Source organism: Vespa mandarinia, chromosome 13 (assembly GCF_050613455.1).
Source record: "Vespa mandarinia isolate Hongniang chromosome 13, ASM5061345v1, whole genome shotgun sequence".
Classification (NCBI taxonomy): Eukaryota; Metazoa; Arthropoda; class Insecta; order Hymenoptera; family Vespidae; genus Vespa; species Vespa mandarinia.
This window is the reverse complement of record NC_140822.1, coordinates 5,154,076-5,171,675: the sequence shown is the minus strand read 5'-3', so window position 1 is coordinate 5,171,675 and position 17,600 is coordinate 5,154,076. Positions and strand designations below refer to the sequence as shown.

The 17,600-nt window shown below is 29.7% G+C and overlaps 3 protein-coding genes across 3 annotated transcripts; all 3 read right to left on the bottom strand.

Annotated features, from left to right (window-relative positions):
• LOC146872621 (uncharacterized) lies at positions 1-615 on the bottom strand. Its single transcript, XM_085661005.1, has 2 exons — positions 449-615; positions 1-234 (listed from the first exon to the last, which is right to left on the bottom strand). Exons 1-2 carry the CDS (start codon positions 531-533, stop codon positions 62-64), a joined length of 258 nt encoding a protein of 85 aa, XP_085517131.1. The 5' UTR covers positions 534-615; the 3' UTR covers positions 1-61.
• A 1,465-nt stretch (positions 616-2,080) lies between these two features.
• LOC118448586 (uncharacterized) lies at positions 2,081-4,589 on the bottom strand. The gene is made up of 4 exons (XM_035882041.2): positions 4,288-4,589; positions 3,436-3,833; positions 2,883-3,286; positions 2,081-2,660 (listed from the first exon to the last, which is right to left on the bottom strand). Exons 1-4 carry the CDS (start codon positions 4,376-4,378, stop codon positions 2,627-2,629), a joined length of 927 nt encoding a protein of 308 aa, XP_035737934.1. The 5' UTR covers positions 4,379-4,589; the 3' UTR covers positions 2,081-2,626.
• Positions 4,590-14,235: 9,646 nt separating this feature from the next.
• On the bottom strand, positions 14,236-16,040 carry LOC118448589 (uncharacterized). Its single transcript, XM_035882046.2, has 4 exons — positions 15,861-16,040; positions 15,322-15,469; positions 14,754-14,985; positions 14,236-14,411 (listed from the first exon to the last, which is right to left on the bottom strand). The coding sequence occupies exons 2-4, from the start codon at positions 15,401-15,403 to the stop codon at positions 14,360-14,362; spliced, it is 366 nt and encodes a 121-aa protein (XP_035737939.1). The 5' UTR covers positions 15,404-15,469; positions 15,861-16,040; the 3' UTR covers positions 14,236-14,359.
• Positions 16,041-17,600: the final 1,560 nt, after the last annotated feature.

The window sequence follows — 17,600 nt, the reverse complement described above, 5'->3', positions numbered from 1 at the left end:
TTACATTAAAAATTTATAGCTGCATTCTTGTTTATAAATTATGTACATAAATGTTCACAGCTTATTTACCATATCTACCATGATGTCCACCATAATGTCCATTTTCGTGCCCATGGTGATGCCCATGATAATGTCCATGATGATAACCATCATGATGTCTACTGTCATGGTGATGTCCATGTCCATAAGTAGTTTGAGAATCAGCAGCTCTATTCAATCTTACTAACATGACGTCTAAAATAATTCAATATCAACATAAATTATTCTATAGAGGAAAATAATATTTTGATTAATACATTCAAATTCCTTGCTTCACATATCAAGATAGCAATGAAAATAAAGTTATAAATGTTATAAATAAAGAGTTTCAAATGATATTATTTTTTTTACATTAAATTATTTTCTAAACAAAGTCTTAAGCTAAGCCTATACTTAGGAAAGGATCTACCTTCCTTTGGTTTCGTTAAGATCCCAGGAAAAGTCAAAGTTGTTGCTATGCATAGAATCAAAATGAATCCTAATATCTTCAACATTTTAACTATCTATTGTTCCACAAGTTCTAATAACTATGAAAAATTACGAACTGAGTATTTATATCGTTCCAACGTGTTCTTTGAGAACGTCAAAGGTGAAATGATGTACGAAATCATCTTTTACAGCTTTATATATGTTCTGTTAGAGGTCAGTTTGACAAGATAGTCATAAAATGTCGCGGGATGCATCAAGTTGACAAAAAGAGAACTGCATTTTTATTAACATACCTACCAAACGAGTATCTATCAATTCTTTGAATTTTACAATTCTTATTAGCATCAACGAATATATTCCGATCGTATTAATTATTCTCTTTTTCGTCTTTCTCTTGTTTTTCTTTTTTAATTTATTGTTTTCATTTGGAGATTTTTCTGCTAAATCAAATGTCATTTGTATCATATTAAATAATCAAGAAATGTCATTTCGTTAGATTGATTATTGGTAAATCGAATAATTCGATCGAATAAAAATCAGAGATGATCCATCAGTTTGTAAATTTATTGTTCAAATTTCGTTTGTAATATGTAAACAAAAAAAATATTGAAGAACGTATGATTGAAGGTGACGCCTGTATAAAATAGACAAAAATGTATATTTCGAAAATGTATCAGGAAATGTCTTCCCTTGTTTATCATTGAGATATCTTACATACTCATATCGGTGGAGATCTGTTAAAGAAGATTCTTCGCAAAATTGACCTTGACGTTGAAAGGGAATCCAGCTGGCAGCGGACGAAACTCACATCTCCTTTCTTTCCTTCGTCTCCTTTCCTTCGCTGTCTTCTCTAACAGGTCTCGCACTATCATACTAACGCGTTAAATAAACAGTCTAATAATAACTGATTCCTCACTCTGTATTTGCCTTTGAAATGTAAAAATATTGTAAATAATGTGAATATAAGAGATAATGGAGTTTTATGATCTTTTTTGAAGATAACTATTGAATTAAAATGCAAGGTTCCATTGATATGTCGAGAACATAAAAAGATATGGACAATTCTGCGACTGGTTTTTTTTTTATAGAACTCCACCGATCCAAAGATTTACAAGGTGATTCATCTAAGGTATACATTCTGTATAAGGAGTTGGTTCATATAAAGTGTTATAAACTGTTTTCTCGCTACTATATTTATGTTCATACATTTTTTTTTTATCATAAATTGTTTGAACTATCTAGATTTTAAATTACAATTGTAGATTTTCAAAATGGTATTTTTTTGGATATTATTATTAATATTTTATTCTTAAAATATCGTATAATGTCTAATGTATAAAGAGTGATTTAAACATAATGATAATCAGAACATTTTTCTACCGGGGTCCAGAATCTATTGGCAGAATTTCAAATATGTAGTTTAATATAATAAGAAAAATTTTATACGAGGAGGACGTTTCGCTAATAAAAAAAAATAAATAATTTATGCTTCGACACATATAAGAACACTTCGTATGCCACAGGTCGTACTTGGAAAGAATTAATTTTATATATAAAGGAAAACGGAATAAAGTTTTTCTGTGGAAAAAAAAATGAAATAATGAAATTCGGTTTAACAAGATTTATTCGACGAAATATTTTTTCTTATTCTATTTCTAAGATATACACGCATTAAAATTCGTTTGCTTAGATTAACAATTACAGACGATTATTACGTTACATGCGAGTGAATATCACGTGTTTTGCCGAATTCCAAATGCAACTTGTCGTGAGTCTGGGTAGTCAGTAGAACGAATTATTTCATTAACTTCTGCTACCCAAGTTCGGTGGATGCTGCAATGGTCGGTACGTTTCAAACGTAACATTGTATTTTTTTATTGTATAGTATGAACAACATTTTTTTTTTAGCTAAGCGAAAGGTTATACAATTTGATCATTTGGGACAGATCTCATTATTAGTTTTCCTTGACAAGAATGTAAAAAAGATTATAGATATCATGTACGATATTTTCCTTTCGAGTTTAAAAAACCAATAGCAATGAGATATTATGAAATTAAATTATGTTGCCATTTTTCTTTCGTAAACATTAAAATTAAGTCTCGAGGATAACGATCTTTTTTGTGCTGGGTTGATCCACCTTCTTGAAACATTTATGATTTATTCCTCCGCGGGTGATGTACGTCGTTTTTTACTGAAAACAGAAAAACAATAATCGTTCAGTTATTACATTTCTTTCAATTACTATCAATCTTAAAAAGAGTATTTTATAATATTTAACTATTATTGCTAAGTCTTACTAATATACAATTATCTGAAAAATTATTTTTTTTTTTAATTTATAAATGTTTATTATTATTATTACTATTATTATTATCATTATTATTATTATTTTTCATTATCTTAGGATGCTCACCCATTTGGTGATCCGCCATATGCCGTTGCTACAGAACTAGCAACACCACCTTTACCGGTGGAGTAACTATTAGCAATAGCGGTTACCGCTCCAGGTGGGGAACCGGAGGATCCAGCACGAGTGGATGCACCAGGGAAACTAAAGACCATTGGGAAAAAATTGTTCAGGTGTGGATAGCCTTGACGACGACGATTACCCTTGAAAGGTACGAAAGGTACAACAGGATCCTCGTCTTCGTCATCTACGTCATCCTCATCTTCATCATCTTCCACCTGAACTGGGACCTTCTTTTTTTTTCCAAGACTAGCCTTTGGTCGATTATTCACCGTTGCTTCGGTAGAAGGTGCTATTGATTCGTCTGCTGATACAGGTGTCTCAATTTCTGGTTTCGAAACGTTTACTTCCTGTTCCAAGCATTCGTATCATGTTAATTATTAAGATGTGCTAGGAGAAGTATGTTGATAATCAAAATTTAATTAATTTCAATTAATTATAATTAATTATGAATTTTTAAAAGGATTTTTAAATTAAACCTACTAAAATTTATTTCTACCTGTTCGTTAGCTTGAAGACCATGTTCCTCTTGATCATGATGTTGATCCTCTGGTACATATCGATCCTCGTTTTGTACCGGTATCTCTTGATCATTTTCAGGCAAAGCTTCCTCAGGTTCTGGAGCGGCTTGTGCCTCAGCACTGGACACTTCCGGTTCCTCGATAGGTTCAGGACCATTTTTAAAGTTGGGCGATTGCAAACCACCAAAGAAAGCTTCTCCACTGACCGCATTTCCTTGGGCAAAGACACCACTTGCTTGGCCACCGTTATTGGAACGACGTACTGGCCTATAATATCCGGTGAACATCATGGCTCTTTGGGGATAGGGTTGGATTGGTGTCCTTTTCTCTCTTACAAATAATACTGGGTTTCCAAAGGCGTCCATCATAAGTGAAACTGAAAGGATAAACCTCTCTCTTTGAATCATGTTATTTCATCTGAAACTATATTATGTCTGAAATGAACCGTTCGTGATCATTTACATCTAGAAAGCACGTACGATTTGAATCAAGCTACGCATACGGATTACTATATTTGCCTGGATGCGTGAGTATGTGTGTGGCCCATATTTGAATTCCTGTTAATATTATCATTGGTAACTCAGTCCGTTACCTCTTATTGAATAGTACATGCGTTTATTTTAATTCTATATGGACAACTACTAATCCCAATAAAGCAATGGATAAGTCTGGAAGACTTGAATGAGATTTTAAATATTTTAATCTTTAATAATCAAGTGATTTGAATTAAATTTTTGAAACTATTTCTAATATTAGGTTGTAAAAGAATCAATTACAATTTTTATTAATCATGCATTTAGATGATCGAAACCCAAGATATCTGGACTCACCAGGTTCAGCTGGTATAGCTCGAGACTCCACTAGAACCACCGTTATCGATGCAAACAAGATGCAAAGAAGTATCGTCGAGGAGGTAGTCATTTTGGACGATGAATTCCAAATTCTTGATTAGAATATGAGGTATAAGTAGATAACGTATTATGGCAACACTCTATGTTTCTTCACTCGTTATCGAAGCACTAGCACCTATTCTAGTTGGTGTACCTGGTGCAGGAACCTTTTGCACGATGATGGCATTGTTAGCCGTTGCCGTACGCTTTTATACCATGCCCGTGGAATCATTGTCCATGTGTGACGAACGGGACGGTCATATGGGATGGGTTGTCTATGTAGATACGGGGATGGTATCTTCTCTTAAGACTCCCCACCCCAGCCCTCTTCACCACCATTTTACTTACCATCCGTCGTTATTCGTCAGATGCTCCTGGTGTCCAGCCAACGCAGAGAGGAGAATCGCTGTAACGCACATCGTTCCTCGACGGTAATACGTGATCGTCCTTCGAGATGAGACGGCAGCTTAATCTGATGCATTAATTGGGATCCCCACCGATCGCAATCTGGTTTCGGGAGATCGTGCACCGATCGCGAATGACTGTCCTGTTCGATATAGGAGTCCCGTTTTCTCGTCTACCAAAACTGTTTTACCCTTTCCTGTCAAGTGTGATCTTCTTTTCATTTTCTCTCTCTTTCTCTCTCTTGCTCTCTCTCTCTCTCTCTCTCTCTCTCTCTCTCTTTCTCTCACTCTCTCTCTCTCTCTCTCTCTCTCTCTCTCTCTCTTTCTCTCACTCTCTCTCTCTCTCTCTCTCTCTCTCTCTCTCTCTCTCTCTCTCTCTCTCTCTCTCTCTTTCTCTCACTCTCTCTCTCTCTCTCTCTCTTCTATTTATTGTTTCACAAGTTTTATTTTTTTTTCCTTTTTTTATTTATTTGAGAAGTTACGAGCATTCGTATAAGCATAAATGAGATTTGTTCGTTCTTTTTTTCTTTTTAATGGTTTTGCTTCATCGTAATGAAGATCGATATAAAACTCTGGATATGTAAAAAATGCAATTTTTTGAGATTGATCATTTAACTCGTTATTATAATTATTGACACGTGCGACACATATCAGCTCTTAGTAGAAATTATTGATGTAATTCCTTCAATAACTCCATGGTATTATGAGCAAGATAAATTAAACGCAAGATAATTGGTAAATCGAATCTTTCTCTGAATATTTAACTCACATCGTTTTTATTATTATTTCTAACTGTGCGCAGAGATGGAAGAAACTTTGTCTTGAAACCTTCAATAAACGAATTGAATTATATTCTTTTTTATCAATAATGAAACAACGAATATATTGTAAAGATGATCGAGTTAATCGGGACATCCAATCTATATATTAATAATTTTTGAATCGATTAAAAATAAGAAAAAAAAAATAAAAAAAGAATACAACCATATTTTTTTTTCTTTTTTTATCTTTTTTTCTCTTTTTTAGATTCTCAAAAGAAGAAACATGGTGAAGCTTTCTAATGAATTCAATCGAGGAACGGATCGAATGTGAATGGTTTATACTTCTTTTCACTTTTCCTTCAATCCCTTCGCGAGGGTGCGAGATGTTGACTCATGGATCGAGTCAAGATAAAAGGATCTAAAGACGGGCGACGAATAGAGGAGAACGAAAGGTTCATACATTTTCAATTGTTCTATAAATATACAGAATCCAAGAAACGAACCAATCCTATACCTTTCTTCTCCCTTTTGTCTTTTTTCTTTTCTTTTTCTTTTTTTTTTTTTTTTTTTCGTTGACGTATTCGCAGTTTCGCGAGAAATTACGTTTTCGGAATTTTTATCTTTATTAATTCTTCTCCCCTTTCTGAAAGAAAAGAAAAAAAAAAGAAAAGGAAAATATTTCCAAAATGCTTCAAAAATACTTCAATACATTTTTCTTTTCAAATCCAAATTTATATATCTTATATTCAATTTATAGAATCGTATATGAAAAAAATAGATTTTAAAATCTCGATATAATCAAGTATAATTAATGCGTTAGTTATTCCGAAATGTTTTCTATTTTAATTTTCATACAAAAATATTTATTTTGTAATATTGCAAAAAGATGAGAAATTAAAAATATATTTATTCGTTTTGTTATAATATTCTTCTATTTTTATATAATTTAAGAAAAAAAAACAGTGGAAAAATATTTTAACATTTTTTTTTAAATCGGTATTTATATATCTTGAATTAGATCTATATAATCGTAGATGAGAATAATAGATTTCAATCAGAATAATAAATTTCAATATAATCAAGTATAATTAATTTGTTAGTGACTTCGAGATGATTTTTTTTTAATTTTCATACAAAAGTATTTGTAACATTACAAAAATATGACAAATTAAAATTTGTATACGTTCTATTATAATATTTGCCTATTCTTATGTAATACTAATTTAGGATGTAAAGTTGTTAATGTTAAAAAAAAAAACAAAAGACGATTATCTTCAACAAGAAAAATATTTTTTAATAAATCAAAAAATGTTTTATCCTTGCAGTCACAGTCTTTTCCTTTACATTGTAATCTTTTTAGTTGTTAGTCGTTAATGTTAAATAATAAAAAATAAACAATTATTGTTAGTATGAAAAATATCTTTTAATAAATAAAATGAAGCTTGATCCTCGGAATCATAGATCCTTTTTTACATTGTAGTATTTCTTTTCTTTGTTTTTATCGAGAACATGAACATTTAGATATTATTCATCCGGAAAGAAAAGGAAAAAAAGAAAGGAAAAGAAGGAAAAACAAAATGGAGAGAAATGACGTAGGGTTAGAAAGGGATGAGCAATTGTAGTTTTTCCTCGATAAAGTCGTAGCTGAAGAAGGGAAGAACGGAGAAGAAGGGACACTGACACGTCAAGGCGGATCTGCCTGAGTCCGTTTAGGATTCAGGACACGATGTCCACGGCCACCGCCATTGGACTCTTACGGACTTTTGATCGTCCTCAAGAATTATCGTCGCCTCTGACCAGTCATACTCCAGACGTTTGAGCGAGTATGACTGACATAATATTAATATTAAGAGGTCTCGGATCTCCGTAGGAAGTTACGTCAAACAAACGTCATTATTCCTACCCTATAAGTGACGATAGTTTCGTATAAAGAAATCAGGCCGATTTGGTCCTTCAATTTTTTCTATTAAAATATAATATAATATATAATATTGTATGTGTGTGTATGTATATGTATATTATATATGTATAATATACATATATATACATATATATATATGTATAATATACATATATATATATATATATATATATATATATATATATATGTGTGTGTGTATATATAGTGCAAATCATAAAACTCGATGTAAGTTACATTAATCACTGATGATTCTATAATTTGTTATACAAATGATCTTAAATAAATTTATTAAACTCTAATTCTTCTTCTAAATTAATTTTACAAAAAAGGAAGGAACAAAAAAATATATATAATATATTATATATTATATATATACATATAGGACAAACTGTAAAACTCAATATAAGCTATAATAATTGCTAATGATACCATAATTCGTTATACAAATGTTCATAAATAAATTTATTAATTTCTAATCGTTTTTGTAAATTAATTTTATACAATAGGAAGAAAAAACTCTGTAATAGTCTTTTTATTTTATTTATTTTCATTTTTGTTTTTTGAGTCACTATTGGTCGACATTTTTTGTTGCAACAAGATTTTCACAAAACTTTTACATAAAATTATTTGATTTTTCTTTCTAATCTTTTTCTTTGTTATTAATACTATAATATCAGTATGAGTACAATGATAAATAATTTGTATAATTCTTTTTTGAAATTCTACGTAGGTTTTGCTCGATTTGCTGTACATTTGTGTAAAACTCGCTCCGATTTATGTACGTGGGGGTCATCGTACTCAGCGAATTTTGGGTTGCGTCGTATAGGAAGATCTTTTTTTTTTCAAGTTTCAAGACCGACCACGCGCACCCATCATGATCGGAATATTAATTGATGAGTAGAACAGTAGACCGAAGTGAGCTCGATCTCATTTGTATCAACAAAGAACGTAAAAGGAAGGTAGAAAAGTGTGTCAAATTCGTTTTGACTTATAAATTAATTATATTATAAATAAATTTTTTTTTGAATTTTTAATGTTATGTTTTTATCACGCAAAATACTTTTATTTTATATTTATTTTAATATTTGTTAACGTTAGAAAAAAAAGAAAAATATTCTTTTTTCTTGCATTTTTTTCGTTCCATTTGATTCTAAAATTTCGTTCAGTCGTTTTTTATTGTTAATTCTAAAGATCTATTTTATTCTTTATCCGATGGATTGTAAATTCACAGTAAATCGATAATTATATCGTTAAGAATAAATGTAAGATGAACCGGAAACAAGGCTTCTCGATGGACTCTTAAATTCGATCAACGATCGATTCGTATCGCTGATCTTATTTGCAATCGCTCGTAAACAACATCTGTTAGCTCGAGCAGGCAGCTTCGATGCTGCTCTTATGTTAATCGTTGATGCAACTTCCATAATAATGAAATCTCCTATCGATCTATTCTGAAATCTTCCTTTTCTTCGATTTCATTTGCTATTCCGAGATTTGAATTTTATTTTTTTTTCTTATACTAAACTTTATTATTATTATGATTTATTATAAATTAATAATATTTATCAGAAAGTTGATCGATCAACAGATTTTGAGATATTTTTATTTTTATTCCAAAAATGATTGGAAAGACAATATACATAAATAAATTATAATTTATACGTTATATTAATTATTATTATTATTATTATTATTAATATAACGTATTAATTATATATGAATTATATATTAATATATAAATAACATATTTAGTGTAACACAATTAATGTGTCATATACTATTGTATATTAACATATAAATTATCATATTAATATATAATATAAATAGTTAGTAAGAATTTTGTTAATTAAGAATAGATCGTTGTTAAAAGATCTATTTTATGAAATGAATATTGTTATTTTTCGACTAATTAAATAAATCCAATTAAGAGCACGTCCATTTTCGAGTTAATATGACGGTACAGAAAACAAAATACGGCGAGGTGCAGATCTACGATATGAATATGCAATCCATTGGGATCGATATCCTGCATTGACGAAGAAAGTAAGCCGCAATGGCAGGAAGTATCAAAATATTAAAATCAATCTTTTTTTTGATCGGATAACGGTTATTATTATTAAAATAATGATGACGTATCGGTGCGTATAAGTTACGTTAAGAATCAGATTTGTTGATTATTAAATGTCTTAATAACTGATTATAATTCATATTAGAAAAGTAATATCATTTAATTTCACACTCTCAATTTTATTATTACATTTATATATATTATTAGACATATTGATTTTATATATATATATATATATATAATTTATATTTTATATATATATATATGAAAAAGGGATGATTTGAAATCTAAGAATTCTAATTTTAACGGAACTTCGTAATATTTATTAGTAATGATTTTTATTTTCGATAAAAATTTACTTTAAATAGATAAAGATGAGGGAATTTGGGGAATAAAACAATTCCTTTAATATATTCGATTGACAATTTCGATCGTTGGCCTAATTTTTCGTTGTACATATTGATATTGAAATTTTTCAAAGAGAAATGAAGAAATTTCTTAAATAAAAATATCGTTTTCTTTGTTTCATACGTTGTCGATAAAAATTTTTGAGGACAAAAAAGTTTCGATCGCGTACAAAAGGCATAAATTAAGGATTTCTTAGGAATCGTCGAATATTTTCGGCAGCATGTTCTTTTTTTCGTCTCTTTTTTTTCCTTGTCTTTCCTCTTTTTTCTTTCTTTCTTTTCTTTCTTTTTATTTCTTTTTTTTCGTGAATATACATTGGTATCCGTCAATGGAATCTCATTTTCTTTTTCTCCCTACCGTATATAAGCTCTGAATTAAGATTAGCCAAAGTCGAATTACGCGACTCGTGCAACGTGCTCGCTCGACTCGTTCGTCGACTCTCCTGAGAAATTCCAAAGCTATGTGCCGATTAATATGCGTATCTCATAGTTACCTACGTTAGATGCTACACGAATATTTTCGGATAATTTTGATATGATAAAAATCGACTTATATATACATATATATATATACGTACATATACGTATACTTATAAAATCGAGTTCTATTAAAAAAAAAGAAAAACAAAAAAAAAACTGGTCGATCTTGATTTTGTAAAATCAAAAACAATTGATCATATCTGTTTGTGGAAATAGATAACATTTGTCTAAACAAAATTATGGACAATCATTATAAAATTATTTGCGAATAAATTAAAAAAGTATATATATAAATAAATTAAAAGAAAAAGAAATTTAATTTGAAATATAATAACTTATTATAATGAAATTAAATAATATAATAAAAAGAAATATAAATGCATCATATCAATAATAGAAACTATGTGTTTTGGAAATAAATAGAAAAAAAAACTTATAAAAACTTATTATAACTAAAATAAATAATATAATAAAGCAAATATAAATAGATCATATCGATAATAGAAGTATTACTAATTAATATTGGTAATAGTATTAGTAAATAATAAAAATAAAAAAAATAAATATATAATCCTATAATAACTTATTATAATGAAATGAAATAATACAATAGGACAAATATATATAAATTATATCGATAATAGAAACTATAAGACTACGTCAAATGAACGAATCTGCGTATTCGTGCCTGCGTGTAAGATAGACAAAGAAAAAGAAAAAAGAAATTAGAAGAAAAAAAAAAGAAAGAAAAAAGGAATAAAAGAAAGATAGAAAGAAAAGAGGAAAATGAATGAAAGTGATCGTTAAACAAAATGAGTAGCGGGCACGTGAGAGCGTGAAACGCTTTCGAAGGAACGTATCCTGCTGATCAGCAGTCAGGAGATCGAGTTGGGGTCCTCCGCATGGGATTTAGCGTCCAGGTTTTCCAGGGAAGACATAAAATAGTCGCAGGTGTATCGTCGGCCGACATAAACGCTCGCGCGCGGCTGCTTGCACATACAAGGACTACGAATCCTGAATCGATAAAGAAATCGATGCAAAGGAGGCTTCTTAGCTCTATGGAATATACCTCTGACAATCAGCCACCTGCGAACCTTTTTATTCCTCTTCTACTTCTACTTCTTCCTATTTTATTATTTTTATTTTGCAAGGAACGAACTCTCAGAAGGCTCCCACCGTGAAAATCGATCGCGAAACGATTTTATATTCGATACGACAAATCTACGTTTCCGGAGTTTAACGAGGCATTGCTCGATCCTTTTTCTTTGTTAATTCTGACGTCAATCGTACGAAGAGAAATTATATGACATTTTTAAATAATGATATTCAGTTATTGTTACGTAATATATATATATATATATATACATTCTTATATATTATTATATATATATTATTCTTATATACATATATTTATATATATGTATATAAGAATTTTAATAAATAAATAAATAAATAAATAAATAAATAAATATATTCTGAATTATATAAAAACTTGTGGAATAAATTGATCGAAATGTGATGGGTTTTATTATTATTTCATACTAATATTACTTACCATAGATAAAAACAAAACTTTCGTTAAAAGTAAAATATGTAATTGTACGATTATTAAATGAAAAAAAGGAATGGTTTTTTTTTTATTTTTTTCCATTCTTTTGTTTTTTTTTTAATCCAGAAAATAAGGTTTAGATGATCTTTCATGTATCAGGATTCAATGTAAAGGATGTCCAATCATAAGTATGATTTCATCATTATAAGATATTATATGATGTTAAATATGCGAATAACGAACGAAATATAAAAACTAGTATCCTTCGCGAAATATCTCGTATTCGACGTGATAAAATATATTTACCGATTTGTTTAGTCGAACTATGTTCATAAATCAAAATTTAACGACCTTCTTCCGAGTAATCAATATTAATCCCGTACATTTTTGCGCATCCTTCTTAATTAATTCCGTCGTAATTAATGGACTTATTTACGAAATCATCGCAAAATATATTCTCTATCAAAATATAAAAACAATGTAATTCTTAAAAATAAAATTTTAACAAGGATTTTTTATATGTAATCTTTATATCTTCAAATATCTCATTTATTATCAATTTATATATATATATATATATATATATATATATATATATATATACATTTTTTTTTATTGATTTAATCCAAATGTTAGAATCCGATAGGGTCCTTCTTATATTAAGATTCAACGTTTGGGATGTCAAATTAAAAGTATGACAAACTCCAACGTCAGGAAAGACCGCGAGTCTAGCCACGCATTCACCATAAAATATATGACGCTAGCTGCGAATAATGCACGGAATACAAAACTACCTCCCTTCGCGAACTATCTCGTATTCCACGTGGTAGCACATTTGTTTACCGAAGCCGAACTTTGACGTAAATCAAAATTCAACGGTCTTCTTTCGAGTAACCAACGTTAATCTCTTACATTCTTTCGCGTCCTTCCCGTCTGTCGTAATTAATGGACTTACTTACGAGATCGCTTGGATCATTGCAAAATAGATTTTCTATCGTAATAACAACATAAAAATAAAAACAACATAATTCTTAAAAATAAAATTTTAACTCTGATTCTTCCTATATAATTTTTATATTTTCAAATATATCTATGGATTTTTCATTTAATATATACATACATATATATATATATTATTTATTTATTTATTTTTAATATATTTAATATATTATATTTATATTTATATATATATATATTTAATACATAAGTAAATATATATATATTTATTTATTTATTTCTTTTAGATTTATATAAATTAATAAATTAATAAGAAAAAAGTAAAAAAAAAATAAATAAATAAAAGAAAACGATTTTGATATACTAAATGGACGCATCGAATTCCGTCCGGAAATATTTTTTTTGGATTATTGAAAAAAAAAAATATATTTAAGTCCGTCAAGTCAAATTGGACGTCCTTCTTATTAGACTTCATTATTGGATCTTATAGAGATAAAATAAAAAGGAAAAAAAAGTCATTTAACGTGGGTCTCACTCACATTTTGGAGGTGCGTGTCACGTGCTCGCGTAGTATCTCGTGCTACAAACGGTAGGGGGTGCATAACTCGTTGCTTGGTACATCGCGGCATGACGATCGTGATGGCGGCTATCTTTTGAGACCGGCTTGCCATATTTCAGCCAAACGATTTTTTCAGCTCACAGCCGAACGCGGAATGCCTGCCAATTAGAATTGCGCGGCAAATGTATTGTTCGTTCGTGACGTGATGCTTATTAGGTTGCATCCAATGCACAAGATTCGTTTTGTTTTGTTCTTTTTTGTGTTTATTTTTATTTTTTTTTTTTATTTTTATATATTTTTTTTTATGCACGACCTCTTTTTATCTTCTTCTCTTGATTTTCTAATTTCATTCATATGCTCGACATTTGATTTACTTTTCTTATTTTAATTAAAAACTAACAGAAATGAACAAAAAAGGAATCGAATATTATATATATATAAATATAGATACCTATTATCAGTGTGATTCAAATAATTTATTACATATATTTCCGGAAATTTGTCTCAAATTTTATTGAAATGAAAAAGAAAAAAAGAAAAACGAAAATATATGTGAGGATTCTTTTTTTATATGCATTAAACAAATAAATCTTAATATTAATATTAATACCGAATATCAATATATAATATTAATAGATAAAATAATTACAATAAATACGTATTATTTAGGATTAGAAATTCAATTTCGTATATTAAAGTAAGAATATAAAGATAGAAAAAGGATAATCAATTGGGAAATTTATTAATTAGGATACTGATATTGAACATATACACGCTGGAAGTGTTATGACACAGAAAAATTTTTATTAAACTTTTGATACATGAGCCGGGTCCGAAAGATAGTCGAAACGTGTGATCACAGATGAGGGTGGGGATTGTGCGGTTGTCCTCGTTGTTTAATTTTCTTTAACGTTTCTGAGACTTCAGCAAGTATCCCGCGACTCCAAGATCCAAATATCTAAAATATTTATTACTAATTGTATTAAGGATAAAAAAAGAAGGGAACAAAAATTCACATACGATTTAATCCATTTATGAATTAATTTATACATTTTTATACATCATTATTATTATCATTTTTTTTCTTCTTTTTTTATATAAGCTTCAATTATAACAATTAAGTAATCGTCGCATTATTTTTATTATTATCATTATTACTTATAAATAATAATTATTGTTCAAATATTATAATGTTTAATTTGTACGTTACTGCAAAATATCATCTTAAGTTTTGAAACGAATTGTAAAATCTATTTCTAATCATTTCAAAAATTGTTTAATTAACATTATCAAATCTCACCTTGTTTGGGATGTAACAGATCCACGCTTTGCTCTAGCCACTGGTGTAACACGACTCCCGTCGCTTGAAACGAGCCTGGATGCAACTGGAGTTGATTTTTCAGGCGAACCGGTAGTACCCGATGGTACGTTCGAAAGTAATCTTTTGCCTTGACGACTTTCTTTAGATTTTCTTCGTACGCTTAGATCGGATGATACGACAATTTCGTCAAATGTTGTTCCATAAATTGATGCTGATCTCGAACGATTAGAAAATTTATTACTTCAATTCGATATTAATCAAATGATAAGTGAACAAATTAAATCAATGATACATCATAACGATTAAAAAAAAAATATATATATATATACAGAGATAAAATATATATACATTGTGTCTCATATAAAATGTTAAAAATTTCGTTTCACAAAGTGCATATCTGTAACACTTTATATGAATCATCCTATATATATATAGGAGGATATATAGGATATATATATATAAAGATCTTTTTTCTAAAGCATTATCGTCATCTAATCATCTAATACACTAACATTATGTCGAACAAAGAACTGCATATGTAACTTACATTTTGGAGGGGGTACCTGTCCTTGAGCGTTGATCATTACACATGCCAATACGATTACCAAAAGAGCCAAAAATTTCCTCATATTTCAAAATGTAATTTTAAACGTGTTCCAAGAATCTTGAATTTCTTTTTTTTCTTCCTTTTAGACCTTCAGAAATGAACAAACAAACAAACACAAAAATGACCACAATTGTTACTAATCAGCACAACGCGATATCCCATATAATACGTCAAAATGATATTATTATTCACTGTCTCGGTTCGATGTTTTACAAAGAGAAAAAACAAGACAAAAAAGAAAAGAAAAAAAAAGCAGAAAAGAGAAAAGAAAAATGTTCGACGATAAATTATCTTAGTTTCTTATGAACTTTGACCTTAGCGAAACAAAAATAAAGAAATTCGTTTAACGTCACTCTCGAACGTAGATAATTTAAATGTTAGACAGTGGAATAATAATATAAATAAGAATAAAAAGATGAAGAAGAAGAAAAAGAAGAAGAAGCAGAGAAAAAAGAAGAAGGAAGAAGTTGTCTACTCACCGAGGATAACCAGAAGATACTTTCCGAGTCGACAACCGCACGAGAAATGCGGGCACAATGGCGCGGGAACCTTCAAGAGAGCACCGTGTGCATTTGCTATAGTGAGTGGAAAACAGGAACACAGAACGTGGTCCATGTACGGGAGGAGGTGCTTTAAAAGCGTCGGAGACTGTAGTTTCTTGCACTGGACAGACCACTTTCTATTTCATTTTTTTTTCCTTCGTATCTGTTTCTCTTTCTCTCGCTCTCTCTCTCTCTCTCTCTCTCTCTCTCTGTCTGTCTCTGTCTCCCTCTTTCTCTATCTATCTCTTTCTCTCTGCTTTTCTCTCGTACTCCTTCTTGTTTTTTATCTCTTTTCTACACACGATTCACTACGTCTGCCTTCTTTCTATCTCGTTCTTCTTCTTGACTGGTTTACTGGCTGGTAAAATCGCGTGCCCAACAGGGCCGTCTAAAGCGTGGTTAACGAACTACCTACGGAGTGAAACCATCTATTCATCTTTTTCTTTCTTTTGATTCTGGTTCGTCTTTATTATATCTTTTATTTTCCACTGGCAGCTGGAAGAAGTGGTCATTGTTTTTAAAATTTTTTATAAAGCAAATCCTATGATTTGTTCTTTTTTTTTTTATAATGATATAAATATCTCGAAGATTTTTCGTTCAGTCGTTGGATTTAATTTTTTGGATAAACAAATTCTGAAATAGATTCGTTATAGTACGTGTTGGATAATTAATTGTTTGAAAATTTTTATGAAATAATATGTCTGTTAAATTTTCATTCTGAATGAGATCTATGTGTTTAGCGATAGCATATAAGTGGTGATCTTTATTGATGATCCATTTAAAATGTTACAAATCACTTTCTACTCGAAATTTCTTTTTGTTGCATATGAAATGTAGATGACATTAAATAAATTTTATGAAGCTTCTCTTTCGTTCGAAAAGAAAAAAAAAAATATCTATTATTTATATTTACATTCCGTTTTATTTAAAAGATTAAATAAATCTGTACTTATTCTTCATTAAAAATTCATTCCTATCATATTATTTAATTATTTCAAATTAATCAATAATATTTATGTTGGACACTGATAGAATTTTCTTATAATATATAACCAGAAAGAATAAAAATATACATGTATAAATGTATTTATAATTTATAATTCAATAATGATGAAAAGAATCAATTAAATTATTTGTATAAAATATTATTTCGAATCTTTCGCGTTATCGCGAATCTTTCAGTCGATTTAATTGAATGAAGAAGAGAAGGGTATCAGAAAACGGAGATTGCGGCACTGAAAAGATCGCGTGTGCAGATCGTCCGGTCATTGCACGGAACTTTTTGGATCTCCATTTTACCTCTTTGCTTTTTAGAAGTCCTCCTCCTTTTGGCTTCCCTTTGTGCTGTTAAACCCCAACCCTCTTTATCTTCTTCTTCTCTCCTTCTTTCTTCCCTTCTTCCAAAGATTCTACTACTACTACTCTCTCTCTCTCTTTCTCACTCTCTCTCTTTTTCTCCTTCTCTTTCTCTCATAGCATCGAACTTGGCGTTGTTTCGTTGGTTTTATTTTGAAGAACATCTGGTGACTGGTTTCGTTACAAAGGAAACTTGCTTCTCAGGAAATCTCAAAAGACGAGGGTGGTTTCTCTCTTGTCTTAACTATGCATTATATTTACTTATAAATAGTGACGTAGAATGTTTGTAAACAACCAAAATCGCTTACGATATTAGTCCTA

Bases quoted from the DNA above. Each gene is read 5' to 3' on its own strand.
- LOC118448589 (XM_035882046.2), bottom strand. From the start codon at position 15,403: ATGAGGAAATTTTTGGCTCTTTTGGTAATCGTATTGGCATGTGTAATG. The intron at 14,986-15,321 runs GTAAGTTACATA...GTTCGAGATCAG, and splicing joins ACAGGTACCCCCTCCAAAAT to CATCAATTTATGGAACAACA. The intron at 14,412-14,753 runs GTGAGATTTGAT...TAAATATTTTAG, and splicing joins TCTGTTACATCCCAAACAAG to ATATTTGGATCTTGGAGTCG.
- LOC118448586 (XM_035882041.2), bottom strand. From the start codon at position 4,378: ATGACTACCTCCTCGACGATACTTCTTTGCATCTTGTTTGCATCGATA. The intron at 3,287-3,435 runs GTAGAAATAAAT...TGCTTGGAACAG, and splicing joins GTCTTCAAGCTAACGAACAG to GAAGTAAACGTTTCGAAACC. The intron at 2,661-2,882 runs GTGAGCATCCTA...TTCTGTTTTCAG, and splicing joins TATGGCGGATCACCAAATGG to TAAAAAACGACGTACATCAC.
- LOC146872621 (XM_085661005.1), bottom strand. From the start codon at position 533: ATGTTGAAGATATTAGGATTCATTTTGATTCTATGCATAGCAACAACT. The intron at 235-448 runs GTAGATCCTTTC...GAATTATTTTAG, and splicing joins CTTAACGAAACCAAAGGAAG to ACGTCATGTTAGTAAGATTG.